The 15120-nt window shown below is 58.2% G+C and overlaps 1 protein-coding gene across 3 annotated transcripts; it reads left to right on the top strand.

Annotated features, from left to right (window-relative positions):
• The first annotated feature begins 1547 nt into the window (after positions 1–1547).
• Positions 1548–14765, top strand: FAM110A (family with sequence similarity 110 member A). 3 transcript variants are annotated; one of them, XM_008256185.4, is made up of 2 exons: positions 1548–1785; positions 13200–14765. In XM_008256185.4, the coding sequence occupies exon 2, from the start codon at positions 13311–13313 to the stop codon at positions 14196–14198; it is 888 nt and encodes a 295-aa protein (XP_008254407.1). In that variant the 5' UTR covers positions 1548–1785; positions 13200–13310; the 3' UTR covers positions 14199–14765. The 3 variants fall into 3 exon arrangements, with proteins under 3 accessions (XP_008254407.1, XP_008254408.1, XP_017197205.1); XM_008256186.4 differs by lacking the exon at positions 1548–1785 and adding an exon at positions 8435–9205; XM_017341716.3 differs by lacking the exon at positions 1548–1785 and adding an exon at positions 9241–9334.
• The last annotated feature ends 355 nt before the right edge of the window (positions 14766–15120 follow it).

Raw genomic sequence — 15120 nt, forward strand, 5'->3', positions numbered from 1 at the left:
GAGATCTCCCCTCCACTTGTTCAATTCCCAAATGTTTGCAACAGCCAGGGCCGGCAGGGCCAGGCCAAGGCCAAGAACCTGGAACTCCACCCAGGTCTGTCACGTGGGTGGCAGGGAGTAAAAAAAGAATAAATCTGTTTTAAAAGTTTTGTAGCAGGGGGCTCACAGTGATGGCCCGTCTGTGACAGGGTCCGGGCCGCTGACAGCTCTCTGTGGTATCAGCCCCCTTCCCTGCCTGCCTGAGATGTGTACACAGTAAGTGCTCACTTGTTGGCAGCCCAAACAAAGAGTGAGAGACACCAGCTGGAATGAAAAACAGAGACTGACTCCCAGGTCGGGAATGAAGACCCAAACAGTGACTGACAACTATCAAATTTCTATCAAAGGGCCTGGAGGGTGAATTTAGTCTAGTGCCCTTAAAAATGTCTTTTTTTTTCTTTCCCCCTCTTGACAAGTCCACGTGATGGACTTTAGGAAAACCCGCAAAGCCCTGGCTTTGTGGTACAGTGGGTTAAGCTGCAGTTTGCAATGCTGTCATCCCACAGCTGGAGTGTTGGCTCAAGTCCTGGCTACTCTGCTTTCCATCCAGCTTCCTGTTAACGTGCCTGGGAAGGCAGCAAAAGATGATCCAAGGAGTCGGGCCCCTGCCACTCACATGGGAGACCAGGATGGAGTTCCTGGTTTCTGGCTGCTGCCTGGTGCAGCCCTAGCTATTAAAGCCATTTTGAGGACCTCTCTCTCTCCTCTCTCTCTCTCTGACTCTGCCTTTCAAATAAATAAAGTTTTTTTTTAAAAAATGTACAACAAAAACATTCAAATAAAAAGAAATTAACTACTATTATTATGTGATTATGCATATATACATATTGCGGTTACATATAATATGTATGCATAGGACTTTGAAGCAACTTTTAATAATTCAACATTCCGTTAGCATTTCACCATATCTTTAAATATATTTTAAGTGCATCATTTTGGTGGCTGCATACTGTTCCTCACCAGACCGTGGCGAAGGATGTGACGCGGGCCCTGCCGCGGTTAGGTTACACGAAGCCACTGGCACAGCGTGCATTTGCGTAACCAGACCTCCTGATAAGCGCTGCTGTTTCCGCATCATCTCACTAAGCCGACTACTGCTGGGTTACTACTGACATTTGCTCAGTTTGGAGCCACTTCCTTTGCAAATTTCGGGACGGCCGGATATGCAAGGTTTTAGAAAGACCTCTCTTCTGACGGACAGGGACAGGTCTGCGGTCACACAGCAAATTAGGGACAAAGACAGGACTAGGAACCTGCCCGAGGCCCCGACTAGTGCCATTTCCAGCTGGATCCCCAGAGGAAGGCCTAACCCGAGAAGTAGGGAGAAGACAGGAAAAGAGCCAGGCGCCAGCTCCCGCAGCCGCCGGGAGGACACCGGGCCGGCAGGGGCGGGGCTGTGAGTCGCCTCCAGCGCGCAGCCGAAGCTAAGCGGTCGCTTGGCAACCTGGGCGCCGCGGCGTTCGAACGGAAGCGAGGAACCAATCAGGAAGTCCGGAGCGAACCATTCCGGGGAAGTTGCGGGGTGGGGAGCGGCGGGCCCACTTCCCTTTCCTCCGCGACCCGGGGACCTTCGCTCCGGGGAGGCCTTCGGAAACACCGGGACACCTGCGCGTCTCAGGTGCCGCGCGCAGCTCCGAAGAGGCTCCTGCGGGTCGCCGCGCGGGGCTGGGACCTGCCTGCGTTGGGCGCGGCCACCCCCGGCCCGGGTCCGAGCTGTCAACCTCACACGCCTAGCGCGGGCTCCAGGTGAGCTCGGGGGTGGTCCCGGTTGCGAGCCCGGGTGTTGGGAGTTGCGTCCGCCCAGCGCTCCCGGGCGTCCTCCCCGCGTATGATCTGCGTGCCATTTCAGATACGGAAGCTGAAACTCAGAAGGACGAGGGTCCTAGGCCGTCTTTTTTTACCCCTGCGCAGCCGCTAAGGCTAGGCAGGTGCAAATTTGCCTTGAGAGGCCCAGAGGTAACCGGCGGTTGCTTTCCCAGTCTGTCCTCGGCACGGATACGGCCCTTGAACTCCTGGCTGGATTACCTTGCCCACTCGGCACCGTCCTCAGGAGACCCAGCGCGCCTGGGGCCCTTCTGCTGTCGGGGGTTCTGAATCCCAACACCCCCTCCCAGGGCCCTCTTTCTGGGGATGGGAGGGGACCGACGTTTCCAGGATAGATGCCAAGTGGGCAGTAGATTCTTGAACCCTCGGAGACGCTGTTGTCTTCTTGGGAACCTGCCTGGGGTCGGGAGAGGGGTTGAAGCAGTCCCTAAACACTGGGGGTGGGGTTGGGGCTGGGGCCCTCCAGGTGGAGCCTCTGAGCTGGGCCAGACCCTGCTCTGCCTCCTGGGGACCCCTCTCCCTGCACCTGCTCTTGTTGGTCTCCTTTGGTAGGTGGGGGAACAGCTTCCTCCTTGAAGGAGGTAGGCTCCTTGCCCGAAGTCACCTGGTCCATCTGGCTTCAGTCTTAGAATCCTCCACTCAGAGAACTGCAGAATTCGAATCCTGAATCTCATCACAAGAGAGTTACTTATTCTCTTCCCTTCTGGACCCGTTTCCTGGCTTTGGGGAGAAGAGCTCAGAAAATTCAGAAAGAAAAGCCTTTCATCCATTCCTTCCACAAATAGTTATTTATTTTCATTTTATTTGCAAGGCAGGGAGACAGACAGAGAGTGATCATCCATCTGCTGGTTCACTCCCCAGATGCCCACAACAGTCAGAACTGGGCCAGGCTGAAGCCAAGCGCTCCGAACTTCATCCAGGACTCCCACGGGGGTGGCAGAGTCCCAAGCACTTGTGCTACTTCCTAGGGCGTGGGTGGGTACTTCAGTATGGGCTGTGGGTGTCCCAAGTGGCGGCTGAACTGCTGTGCCCAGTGCCTGCCCTCGGGAAGTGGTTGTTGACTGCGTGTCCTACCCTCCCCTGATGTCTCATTTTCCTCGTTTGCTCTGTCCTGTGTCCTATAAATTCTGCTTGCTAGCGAGTTGATTATCTTCTCCCAGTAGAAGGCGATGAAGGTGGGGGCTGGGAGGAGGCATGCATCGCTGGCACACACTTCCTGCGGTGGCCGTGATCTCCGTCATGGAGTTAAGTGAAGTGAACCGGTGTGTTCCCCTGGTGAGGCACAGACTTGTGTGGCTCCTGGGGCACGCGGTCCTATCTCTGCTGCAATCGCCAATGCATCCCTTGGCCCCAGCCGCCCCATTTCAGGCAAAATGTAGGCGCAGTGACGCTGCAGCGTGGTTGGTGACAGTGGCTGTCAGTGGGGACCAGGGAAACAAATGGGGGGGGGTACGCTCTGTCTACTGACGTGGCAGCAAGAGCAACATACTGTGCGCCAAGGAAGAGCAGGTGAAAACAGTCTACGCAGCGTGGTGCCATGTGTGTACAAAGGAAATCATTAGTGTTCATACTTGCTTGGTTTTGCCTAAAATTTTTCCGGCCCCAGTGGTGCCTGTGGGGGGTGGTGGTAGTGAGGACAGAGGTGGAGGGAGTTGTGTTTTTTTTTTTTAACTTTATTTCCTTTATAGTTTGAATTTTGAGCCATGTGCATGCATTACCTCATTGAAAACAATAATCATACACACACACACACACACGTGTCTCATGAGACCGTCACTCTGTATGACTTGTCTCTGACTTGCTGTGTGACTTTGGCAAGTTTCTTCACATCTCTGGGCTGAGATGAGAAGCCAGGATGGTGAGCTCAGGTCTGAGCAGAGGGCAATCTAGGCCGTGAAGTGGGCTTGGCTGTGCGCCTGCCTCAACGGCCAGCCTCCGCATCCTGGGCCGGGCCCTTCCCCGAGGCCCTGTGTGTGGTGTCTCTCGTTCCATTCCCACTACGAGCCCCTCTGTCCTCATTTTGCAACCTCTGGTGCCAACTGAGGCCCGGGAGATTGGGTCCTTGGGGGCGGGCATGCGGGCAGGCCAGGCAGGAGTTCAGTGCCCTGGGCATCCACACCCACACCCCTCCCACAGCCTGCTCGGCTCTGCCTTCCTGAGACGAGGGCAAGGCCGGCTCCTGGGCAGGCCAGGGCACGAGCGTCTGGGAAGCCTCCAGAAATAGCTTGAGGCCTAGCGTGGCCTTGGAGGACGCCCAGCCGGGTGTCTCTGCCCTGGACAGCTGGGCTGAAACCGAGCTGCGGCTGCTACTGCTTGGAGCCTTGCTGATCCTCTGCTGGGGCAGGCGAGGGCCTCACCGTCTGCACCCAAGGCCAGGAGAGAAGCAGGTGGAAGGAAGGGGAGGGGCCTCCTGCCCACTCCACAGAGGACCAAAGTTCCCAGCACCACTTGAACGCTGACTATGTGCTAAGCACTTGACAAGTGTGCACTTGTTCAGCTCCCTCCACTCTGCCACCCGAGGAGTTCCTGCTGTCATCAGGTCTGGCCTCCTGGGAAGCGGAGCACAGACAGGTTTAACGGTTTGTGGGGTCACTGGGCCAGCCGGGGAGTGTGAATCCAGGGAGACCAGCTCCAGGTGCTACACTGTTGCGAGTGTGGTGAATGTATGGAGAATACCATCGGGCATTCCTGCCACCTCGCAGCACATGATTCAGTGGCGTTAGCATACGCCGGGTGCCCAGTGCTCATCTCCACCATCTGAGACTCCGTACCGTGACGAACGATGACTTCCTGTGTCCACCCCTCAGCCCCGGGCAGCCACCACGTGACTTTCAGTCTATGAATTTGACCCTGCTAGGAGCTGCATGTAAAGGGACTCATAGAATGTGTGGCTGGGGTCTGGCATATTTCACTCAGCACCGTGTCCTCAGGTTCACCCGTATACCACACGTCTGAATTGCCCTGTTCTTTCAGGCTGACTGTTCTACAGAAGTCGCACGTTTTCTGTGGCCTTTCATCCACCGCGGACGCTCAGGCTGTGAAAGGCTGCGAGGAATGTGGGTGTGCAAATGTCTGCTTGAGTCCCTGCTTTCGATTCCATGGGAGTCTGTGCTCAGCAGTGGAATTACTGGATGAGCCTAGGATAACTCCGTGCTCATTAAAAAAAAAAATGTTTATTTATTTTTATTTGAAAGGTAGAGCTACAGAGAAGGAAAGGAGAGAGAGCGAGAGCGCGCGCTTCTATCTGCTAGTTCACTCCCCAAATGGCCATAACGGCCAGGGCTGTGCCAGGCCAAAGCCAAGAGCTTCCTCATGTGGGTGGCAGGGACCCAGGGATTTGAGCTATCTTGTGCTGCTTTCCCAGGCACATTAGCAGGGAGCTGGACCGGAAGCGGGGCAGGTAGGCTTCAAACCAGTGCCCGTATAGGATGCCGGCACTGTGGACTGCAGCTTAACCCATTGCACCACAGCGCCAGGCCCTGTGCTGATGTTTTTTGAGGAACTGCCATACTGCTTCTCACAGTGACTGCACCATTTTACATCTCCACTGGCAACGAACAAGATTCTAATTTCCCAACATCCCCACCTGGTGGGTGTGATTTGCTGCTATTCTTTGTGGTTTTCCTTTGCATTTCCTGAAGATTAGTGATGATGAGCATTGTTTTGTGTTCATGTTGGCCATTGGTATGTCTTCTTTGGACAAGTGTCTATTCAAGTGGCTCTGTGCTTTTTTTAAAGAGAGAGAGAGAGAGAAAGAGACAGAGAGAGAGAGAGCGAGTGAGCTTCCATCTGCTGGTTTACTTCCTAGATGGCCACAACTGCCCTGGCTGGGTCAGGCTGAAGCCAGGAGCTTCATCTGGGTCTTCCACACAGGTGCAGGGGCACAGACACTTGGACCAGCTTCTGCTGTTTTTCCCAGGCCATTAGCAGGGAGCCGGTCAGAGGTGGAGCTGCCAGAACGTGAACTGGTCCCCACATGGGATGCTGGTGTTGCTGCTTTGCTCTTTATGCCACAATGCTGGCCCTTATACTCTTTTTTTTTTTTTAATATTTATTTGTCATTTTATTTGAAAGGCAGAGAGAGAGAGAGAGAGAGAGAGAGTGTGTTATCTTCCATCCAGTGGCTCACTTCCCAAATGTCCACAACAGCCAGAGCTGGGCCAGGCCAAAGCCAGGAGCCTGGCCCTCCATCCGGGTCTCCTGCATGGGTGACGGTGGCACAGGTACTTGAGCCATCACTGCCGCTTCCCAGGCTGTGCATTAGTCGAGAGCCAGACCAGAAGCAAAGGAGCTGGGACTTTGCATCTTAGTTGCTACACCAAGAGCTGTGTGCTCTTAACCATTCCTGGGCTACTCTTGCGACTTGAAACCCCTATGAGTAGTGGGTCGGCATTCCAGGCCTCACCCAGGAGCTGGGCGCTGGAGCGTGGCCTTGGCTGAATCCTATCACAGCTCACACCATGGTGGCTGTGTGCGGTCACGCACAGGCCTTGTGCTAGGAGGGAGGCACTGTTGCAGACTTGTTCTGCATCTGGGGAAACTGATGCCTAGAGAAACTGAGTCTCTTAGCCCAGAAGTCATGGCTGATCATTGGTGGAGCTGGGATTTGAATCCACGCAGCCAGGGCCTGGGGCCTGTGCTGCCCCTGGAGAGGTGGCCAAGGAGACGGGGCAGAAGGGGCACTGCAGGTGACAGGAGTGGCATGGGCAAGGCCTTGGTGTCTCTGGGGAAAGGACAGGGCTTGGCTAGAAGTGGCCAGAGCCACACTTGCACAGAGATGACTTGAGGCTGGAGGAATGGGACAGGCTGGGGCGGCCAGCGGCGGAGCTGGCATCGTGGTGCGACGAGTTACGACGCAGCCGAGGCCACCGGCATCCTACAGCGGGGCACTGGTTTGAGTCCCACCTGCTCCAGTTCTGAGCAAGCGGAAGATGGCCTAAGTCCTTGGGTCCCTGCACCTGTGTGGGAGATGAAGGTGGAACTCCTGGCTCCTCTTAGGCCTGGCTCAGCTCTGGCCATTGCCACCATTTGGGGAGTGAACTAGTGGTTGGAAGATCTCTCTCCCGCTCTCTGGAACTCTGCCTTTCAAATAAATCTTTTTTTTTTTTTTTTAAAGAGGAAAATAAAAGGCCAATAGCAGGTGGGGGTTGTCCTTTCCCCCCTTCTTACGAGAGAATTATTAACGACAAAGGGAAAATCAGAGCTGCCCGAGAGGAATCCGGCAGACATGATGAGGGCTCACTGTGGTTAGAGCCCAGCACTGGGACACTGCACCACTCTGCCTCGCTGACCGCTCTTTAACCTGCTTCTCTCGCTCAACAACTTGAGCTATCACCGACATAACAAAAAAGGCTGCTAAGTATTTAATGCTTACATCTTGGCCTTTGAGCTGGCCTGGGCACTTGGTCAGCGGTGTTTCCTCTTGAATTTGGTCCCTAGAGAAAGAAAAGAGGGAAGGGTGAGATGGAGCTCCCAGTCCGGAAACAAGTGATGGACAAGTGAGCGTCTAAGACGCTGGTGAGTGGAGAATGAGTGAGAGGGTGAGCAAGTGGGTGGGAGCCTCTCGGGGTGGCCTGGGAGGAGCTGACATTGGCCGTGAGATCTGAAGGAGGTGAGGGAGGAGAAGAATGGGTGCAAAGGCCCTGAGGCAGGAAAGACCATGGTTTGTTTAGGAACTGGAGGTGAGTGGGCAAGGGCCAGGTCCCGGAGCTCCGGTTTTTATTCTAAGTGACCGTAGCTGGTTTAAGCACCACACTGATGAGCTCCGATTTCTTTTGGGAAAACATTGCTGGTTTTGCCCCCGTTTTGTAGCTGAGGGAATGGAGGACCAGAGCTACAGCCAGGGAGTGCTTCCCAAGGTGCCTTCTGCTGGGACCCAGGCAATGAGGCTGCAGGGTCTCCCGGTGTTCCTGGGGGACACAGTGGAGAGAGTGGCCAAAGCTCAAGGGCGAGAACACGTTCTCTTCCACATCTTTTCTCCAGTCCTAAGCTTGGGTTCAGAGCCTGGCTCTACCACTTACCAGCTCTGTGTGCCTCAGTTTTCTCATCTGTGCAATGGACATAATGTTGGCACCCACAGCGCAGGGCTGGGATGAGAGTGAAATGAGTTACATATAGAAGGAGCTTAGACAAGGACCTGGTACACAGCAAACGTTCTTCCTTGTGTGGTGACGGACAGTTACTACTGCTGGGGCTGGCGGGAACCCTCCTCCTTGTCCTCACGCTGCCTCAGTGGACTGCCAGCCAGGGACTCAGCAGGCCATGGGGGTAGGGGGAGCTGGGGATGGACTTGTCACCCCCCGCCCTAATTTCCAGGGCTAGGGGAGACCTCATGCTGAGAGGGAATGAAAGGTGACCCGGGTCACTTCCTGCCCCAGCCCCCACCAGGCACAGAACTGGACCCTCTTGAGCCTTCCCCAGGCTCAGGTCTGAAGGTTGGGGGTACCTCCTCCTGTGGGCCTCAGGCTGCCAGTCAGAATGGCCTGATCAATGTGCCCAGTGATGTGCTGGGCTACAGTTGGCAGAGGGGACGGTCACCTTCCTCCTGGCTGCCTTCCTGCAGGGCCACGGGGGCAGCCGGCAGGTGGGGGTTGCATGGTTCCTCCTTCCCTGAGGGTGCAGAGTTTCAGTGGCTACAGCACCTGCCACTCACAGCTCCAGTTATTGGTAGCACTATGCTGCTGCCTTTACTGCTGTTGACAGTTAACAGAGCTCCTCCCAGCCAGCACCCTGCGGCCCCCAGGGAGTGGAAGGTGGGGCATGGAGGGCTGGGGTCCCCCAGCCTGGGCAGGGAGGAAAGGGGTGGCCGTAAGCCTGGGCCTCGGGGCAAGTCCCAGGTCGGGCTCCCAGTGACTTGGGGCAAGTGACTCAGTCTGTCCCAGCCACAGTTTTCCATTCCTGCAGTGGGGATAACAAAACCCATGGAGCTCGCGTCACTGTCACCGGGGTGTCTGGCCAGATGAGAATGGGCTGGTGAACACCCCTTCCCTTGCCTGGCATCTGTGTGGCTCAGTCTTTCCATCTCTGAGGTGGGTGCGTTTGCCGGAGAGAGCCACTGGGGGCTCCATTCACCAAATGTGCTGTAGGTAGTTCCGGGGCCCCGGGGAGAGTTCTCCCGGACGGGCCTGGAGCGAATCGGACGCGGTTCCGGCGCTGGGCAAGCGGCCAGGACGCCTGGGCTCGAGTTCCGGCCCCTGCCTGGCTTTCCTTCCCATTTTTCCGATAATACCCAGGCCGGCGGGTTTATCTGCCCGCGGCCGCCGGAAGTTGCGCAAACGCGAGTTACCTGAGCCCCAGGTGGGCCGGGCCGGAGGAACTCAGGGCAGCGGCGCGGTGCAGCCAGGTACAGGCGCGCGGGGGCGGGGGGCGCCCCGCAGGGGTGGGGGTCAGTCCAGGCCTGGCTTCCCTACTTGGGATGCCGGGGGGAGGTGCCATCAGCCTCGTTCCTCATTTGAGAGCCAGCCAACCCGAGGTCAGAGAGGGGCGACGAGCGGGTCGCACAGCTCGACTCGCGGCCCCCCTCTGCGCCGGCAGCCCCTAGGGTTGCCCCGAAGGAGCGGGGGCAGAAGCCGGGCCGCCCTGCGCGGCTTTCCGCGGCAGACGCTCCGGCGAGCCGGCGAGCCGGTGGGGAAGCGGCGAGGTGGGGCCGCGCGCCCCGGGGCTGGCGCCTGTGGGGCCTTCCCGACCTGGGCGCTGGGACCCTGGCTTCGCTGGCAGGAGCTGCCGCACCTCCAAGTCCCGCCTGTGACCTGGGGCTTGTGCAGGTCACACGGCACGCGCCGCTTCCGCGGGCTCCGACCCTTCCCGGGGACCCCGGGCGTTCCCAGTTTTGCCAGGTGCTGAGGCAAGTCCTTGACCTGCTGGGTCTTTCCAGCCTTGCGGTGACCTGAAGGCTTTGGAAAGTCTATTTTTAACTGCGCTTCACAGATAAGGAAACCAAGTCTGTTGGGAGACTGCCCTGGCTGCTTGCGCAAGGCTCAGGATGGGTGGGTGGGCGAGCCCCAGGCCCTCAAGCCAGTTAGGGGGTTGGCCTTGGGGCCAGTAGGGCGGGTCCAAGAAGGAGGGCATCCGAACGGGGGGCGCACGAGGGTCTTCTGCCCGCGGGACCTCCTTTCTCCCTCTGTGTCCCCAATGGTGCCCAGGAGGGAACCGCAGCCGCCGCGCGCACGACGAGTTGGACTGGTTTGGGTGGCAGCCCGGGGGTGGGGCAGAATGCTGCTACTTCCACCTGCCCTGTAAGGCCGTCCTTCCGGTCAGACCCTTCCCTGCGGAGGTCTCATGGGGGAGGTCTCGTGGGGGGGGGGGGTGGGCCCTTTCCCAACCCTGCCGGCCCTCATACCTCAGGGGCAGTAGTGGCTCTAGGCCAGCCGCCCCCGGGTTCTGCTCCCAACTTGTAGGTCTCCAGCTGGAGGTGGTGGAGGGAGGCAGAGACGTTCACCCAGGTGTTTTGTCTGCCCAGTACATGCAGTGTTTTTAAAATTATTATTATTGAACATGCTGGCAGTTAAGAGAGTGGAGTTTGTATGCTGGCTTCGCAGCTTCCTAGGCCACGGAACCCCCTACACTGGACACATGAGCCTGAAGCAGGTGGGGCGTGCCCCCTGCAGCGTGTCCACCTGCCTGGCCTCATGGGCTCCCTAGGCGTTCCAATTCAATGCATATTTATGGGCTGTTTTGTGAGTAGCCAAGCAATACTGTAGACCCGAGATCAGTAAACACAATAGATACAAACTCCCGGCCCCCTGCTATTTTCGGGGGATGAGACATCAAAGATTGCAACGAAATGAATGACTGACATGGTACTTGTGAAGATGACCAGGAGAAAAGAGATTGTGTGTGTGTGTCTGTGTGTGCAAGGAGCCACGGTGGGGCAGGGGGAGGGGAGAAACAGGTGCAGGTGGAAGTTAGTGTGGTGGGGTAGGCTTCACATGGACTTGAACCTGGGTCGGTTACTTCTCTGAGTCTCAGTTTCCCCACCTGCAAAATGGGGTGACGAAGACTCACAGTCTTGTCGGGGTGATAGGAGCAGATGGTGCGAGCTTGCCAGGCTCGCTTCCTCCTGGGTTGCCAGGTGTCTAGGTGGGGCTGTCCCATGCAGCTTTCTGCCATGTGTGCAGATTCTCTGTTCTCTGCTGTTCAGGGAGGTGACTGGTGGCTCCACGGAGCTATTGGGTTTTTCTTTTTATTTATTTGAAAGGCAGAGTTTTAACACACACACACACACAGGGGGAGAGAGAGAGAGAGAAAGAGAGAGAAAGATCTTCCATCTTCTGGTCCAATCCCCAAATGGCTGCAATGCCAGGGCTGAGCCCTGCCTGGAACTCCATCCAGGCCTCCCACGTGGGTGGCAGGGACCAAGCACTTGAGCCATCCTCCACTGCTTTCCCAGGTGCATTAGCAGGGAGCTGGATCGGGAATGGAGCAGCCAGGACTCAAACAGGCTCTCACATGGGATGCCAGCTGTGCTACATGCTGTCCCCTCGCCCTCCCCAGTGGAGCTATTGAGAACTTGAAATGTGGCTCGAGGGATTCAGGAACTGAATTTTAAAGTTTTTACTTAATTTAAATTTGAGGGTAAGGTTGACTGTGTGACCGCTGTTGGTTAGATGACCTGAATGGCAAGTCCCCAAGATTTTTTTTTTTTGACAGAGTTAGACAGTGAGAGAGAGAGAGAGAAAGAGAAAGGTCTTCCTTCTGTTGGTTCACCCCCCAAATGGCTGCTACAGCTCCTCTGAAGCCAGGAGCCAGGTGCTTCCTCCTGGTCTCCCATGCGGGTGCAGGGCCCAAGCACTTGGGCCATCCTCCACTGCCTTCCCGTCCACAGCAGAGAGCTGGACTGGAAGAGGAGCAACTGGGACAGAACTGGTGCCCCAACCAGGACTAGAACCTGGAGTGCTGGCGCCGCAGGTGGAAGATTAGCCTAGTGAGCTGCAGCACCGGCCAGTCCCCAAGATTAAGTGCCCTCCATTTATAGATGAGAAGGTTCAGGACCTGTTGTGTGAGTTTTCTTTCTTTCTTTAAAAAAAAAAAAAAAAAAAAGATTTATTTATTTGAAAGGCAGAGCGAGAGAGAGAGTGAGACTGAGACCTTCCACCCACTGGCCTACTCCCCAGATGCCTACAACAACCAGGTCTGGGGCCAGGCCATGGCCAGGAGCCAGGACCTGGTCTCCCATGTGGGTGGTGGGGGCCCAAGTACTTGGGCCATCTTCTGCTGTCTTTCCAGGTGCATTAGCAGGAAGCTGGATTGGGATCAGAGCAGCCAATACTCAAACTGGTAGTTCCAATATGAAATGCTGGTGTCGTGAGCAGCAGCTTAACCCGCTGCACCATAACACCAGCACCCTGTATGGGTTTTCTTTTGCCCCATCTCCAGGGGGCCTGGCTAGCAGGGGGTGAGGAGGTGGGTGGGGAGTGCTTTGGGCCCCAGGCCTACCTTGGAAACAGGGAGAGGTTTGGCTTGATGTCTGGGGCTTTGGGCCCTGTCCCTTGGGCAGCCATGAGGACACGGGGGCTCCCAGGCACGGCCCCCCCCCCCCCCCCCCGCCTGTGAGTGCCTGTCCCATGGCTGCGGGCCGGTGGAGAGTCTGCTGGTGCCTCTGTGCAGGGCTGTGTGATCTGGGGCACTTCCGGCTTCTCTTGCAGCAGCGTAGCTCGGGGCTGACGTTTCTACCTGACAGGCCTGGCACGGGAGTGCCGGACTGGAAGGTTGTCTGGACTCCACTGGGCAGGGGTGGGGATTTTCTACGCGCAGGTTTGCTACATGCTGTGCTCCTGTGCCTGGGGCCTGGCGTGCCCGGGCAGGATGATGGCACACAGCAGCTTCCTGCCTGGGTGGCGGAGGGCTGGAGGTGGAAACGGGCTCCCTGTGGGCAGTCCAGGTGGGGTGTGGGGCTGGAGCCCTTTCTCTTCGTCCCTTAACTTCAACACCACCAATTTTTGGGTTAGCTGAAGCAAACTGGTGGCTTCCCGGGGTTCAGTTTCCCCAGCTGCAAAGTGGAGCTGTTGAGAGGACACTGAGGCCGAGCTGGCTGGAGCCCGTGCAGTCTGGGGCCCGCACGCTCGCTTTACAGCACGCCCTCCCCAGCCTTTCCCCCACACCTTTTCTCCCTCTGCCTCTGCTGTGCCTGGTCCTCCCTATCCAAACCCACTTCGCAGGAGGGAGGGGGTGTGGGTGGGGCCACAGGCCCTTGAGCGTTGACTTTGCCTGCCGATTGGCTCTCTATGAATAGAGGGCGTGGCTTTCACCTTATAATAGGGAAGGCGTCTTTGCCTGGCTCAGCTTGGCCGAGCCTTTGTCTGAGCGAGCTCAGCCCCTTTTTCTTTCCTTCACCGCAGCCGTTGCGGGCGTCCAGATGCCGTTTTGGGCTGCCAGCTGCCGGCTTTCTACCTGAATCTGTCTCCTTGCTCTGATCTCCATACACCCACGCCTCGGGGTATGTAACAGCCATGCCTGTGGACACGCTGACCCCTGGAGCCCCAGCCGCCCCAGCCCTGCCTTTCCGCCTGCGGACTAAGGTCCCCGGTTACCTGCTTCGGAGGCCAGCAGACGGTGGAGCCCGGAAACCCAGTGCTGTGGAGCGCCTGGAGGCCGACAAGGCTAAGTACGTGAAGAGCCTGCATGTGGCCAACACCCGCCAAGAGCCCGTGCAGCCCCTGCTGTCCAAACAGCCCCTCTTCAGCCCCGGGACTCGCCGCACAGTGCTCACGCCCAGCCGCCGGGCCCTGCCTGGCCCTGGCCGCCGACCCCAGCTGGACCTGGACATCCTTAGCAGCCTCATCAACTTGTGTGATAGTCCCGTGTCCCCTGTCGAGGCCAGCTGCGCCCCTGCACAGGCGGAAGGCGTCCGCCAGGCTCCCCCAGCCACGCCTCCACGCCCGCCCCCCACGACGGCTGCGGTCCGCAGAGTGGACGTCCGCCCGCTGCCTGCATCTCCGGCCCAGCCTTGCCCGTCGCCCAGCTCAGCCACCGCCTCCAGCCCAGCCCGGCCGCCGGGCCTGCAGCGCTCCAAGTCGGACTTGAGCGAGCGCTTCTCCAGGGCGGCCGCCGACCTCGAGCGCTTTTTTAACTTCTGCGGCCTGGACCCTGAGGAGGCACGGGGGTTGGGCGTGGCCCACCTGGCACGGGCAAGCTCGGACATTGTGTCCCTGGCCGGGCCCAGTGCTGGGCCGGGCAGCTCCGAGGGCGGCTGCTCCCCGCGCAGCTCCGCCACGGTGGAGGAGCGTGCCCGGGAGCGCGTGCCCTACGGCGTGTCGGTGGTGGAGCGCAACGCCCGCGTCATCAAGTGGCTCTATGGCTTGCGGCAAGCCTGGGAGACCCCAGCGGCGGAGGGCTAGGCCTCTGCTGCGCTGGGAATTCACCGCAGGACACGTCTTGGAGGGGCCCTTGGCCCTTGACCTCTTGCATCCACTCCCTAGCTATGGGAGATCGGACACCTCCTGGGGGAACTTGGTTTGGAGGCCAAGGCTGAGAGGCTGGACCAGCAGCTTCTGGCTAGGACTGAGCCTGGAGAGGGTTGCTCTTGGCTTTGGGCCCCTCTCCCCCAAGTTCATGGCCTTTGACACCAATGTATCCTCTCTGGTGGGGCTGGATGTGGGGTGCTCAGCCCTCCCCACTGAGGGTTAGCGGCCCGGGGATCTGGCTGAGCCTGTCTGCCCAGTGACCATTTCCTCCTTCCTTCCTGGGCCTCTGACCCTTGCCGACTTCCTCTTCCTTACCCAGAGGGCCCCCGCTCCCTGGCAACTCACCCTGGGGTGGGGGCAGGGACCCGGGGCCTGCCCACTGCTCTTCCTGGTCTTTGGCTGTCGGCCTAGGTGGATAGACTACAAGAAGGACTGGTTAGAAGCCTGCACTGCTCTGATTTCCCTCCCCCTGGTTAATAAACACACGTGCTTGTTTCCCAAGGGCTTTCTGTGTTTACCAGGGGAAGGGTGGGAGAACCGTGGGGTGCAAACTTCACGTCTTCGCCATTGTTCACCCTGGGGTCCTGTGGGGGCACGTGTGCACCTGGCCCTGCGGGTGTCCTCATCACTCCTCCCTCTGGGAGGCTGGCAGGTGTCCTGCATGGAGGAGGAGACTGTGCAGCCCAGCCACAGGGGGGAGTCAGCACAGAGCTGGGAACAGTGCTGGGAAGGGGATCTGCAGGGGATGGGCCGGGGGGGGGGGTGCCTGGACCCTCCCCTGCACCCCGCCCAGGTCCCAGGGAGGCAGGAAGCCTGGGGAGGGCTGACGAGGAACTTATCACACAGACGGTAAAGG

The sequence above is a fragment of the Oryctolagus cuniculus genome, chromosome 11 (assembly GCF_964237555.1).
Source record: "Oryctolagus cuniculus chromosome 11, mOryCun1.1, whole genome shotgun sequence".
Classification (NCBI taxonomy): Eukaryota; Metazoa; Chordata; class Mammalia; order Lagomorpha; family Leporidae; genus Oryctolagus; species Oryctolagus cuniculus.

What these genes read in the sequence shown, in the direction of transcription:
- FAM110A (XM_008256185.4), top strand. Translation starts at nt 13,311, where the DNA reads ATGCCTGTGGACACGCTGACCCCTGGAGCCCCAGCCGCCCCAGCCCTG.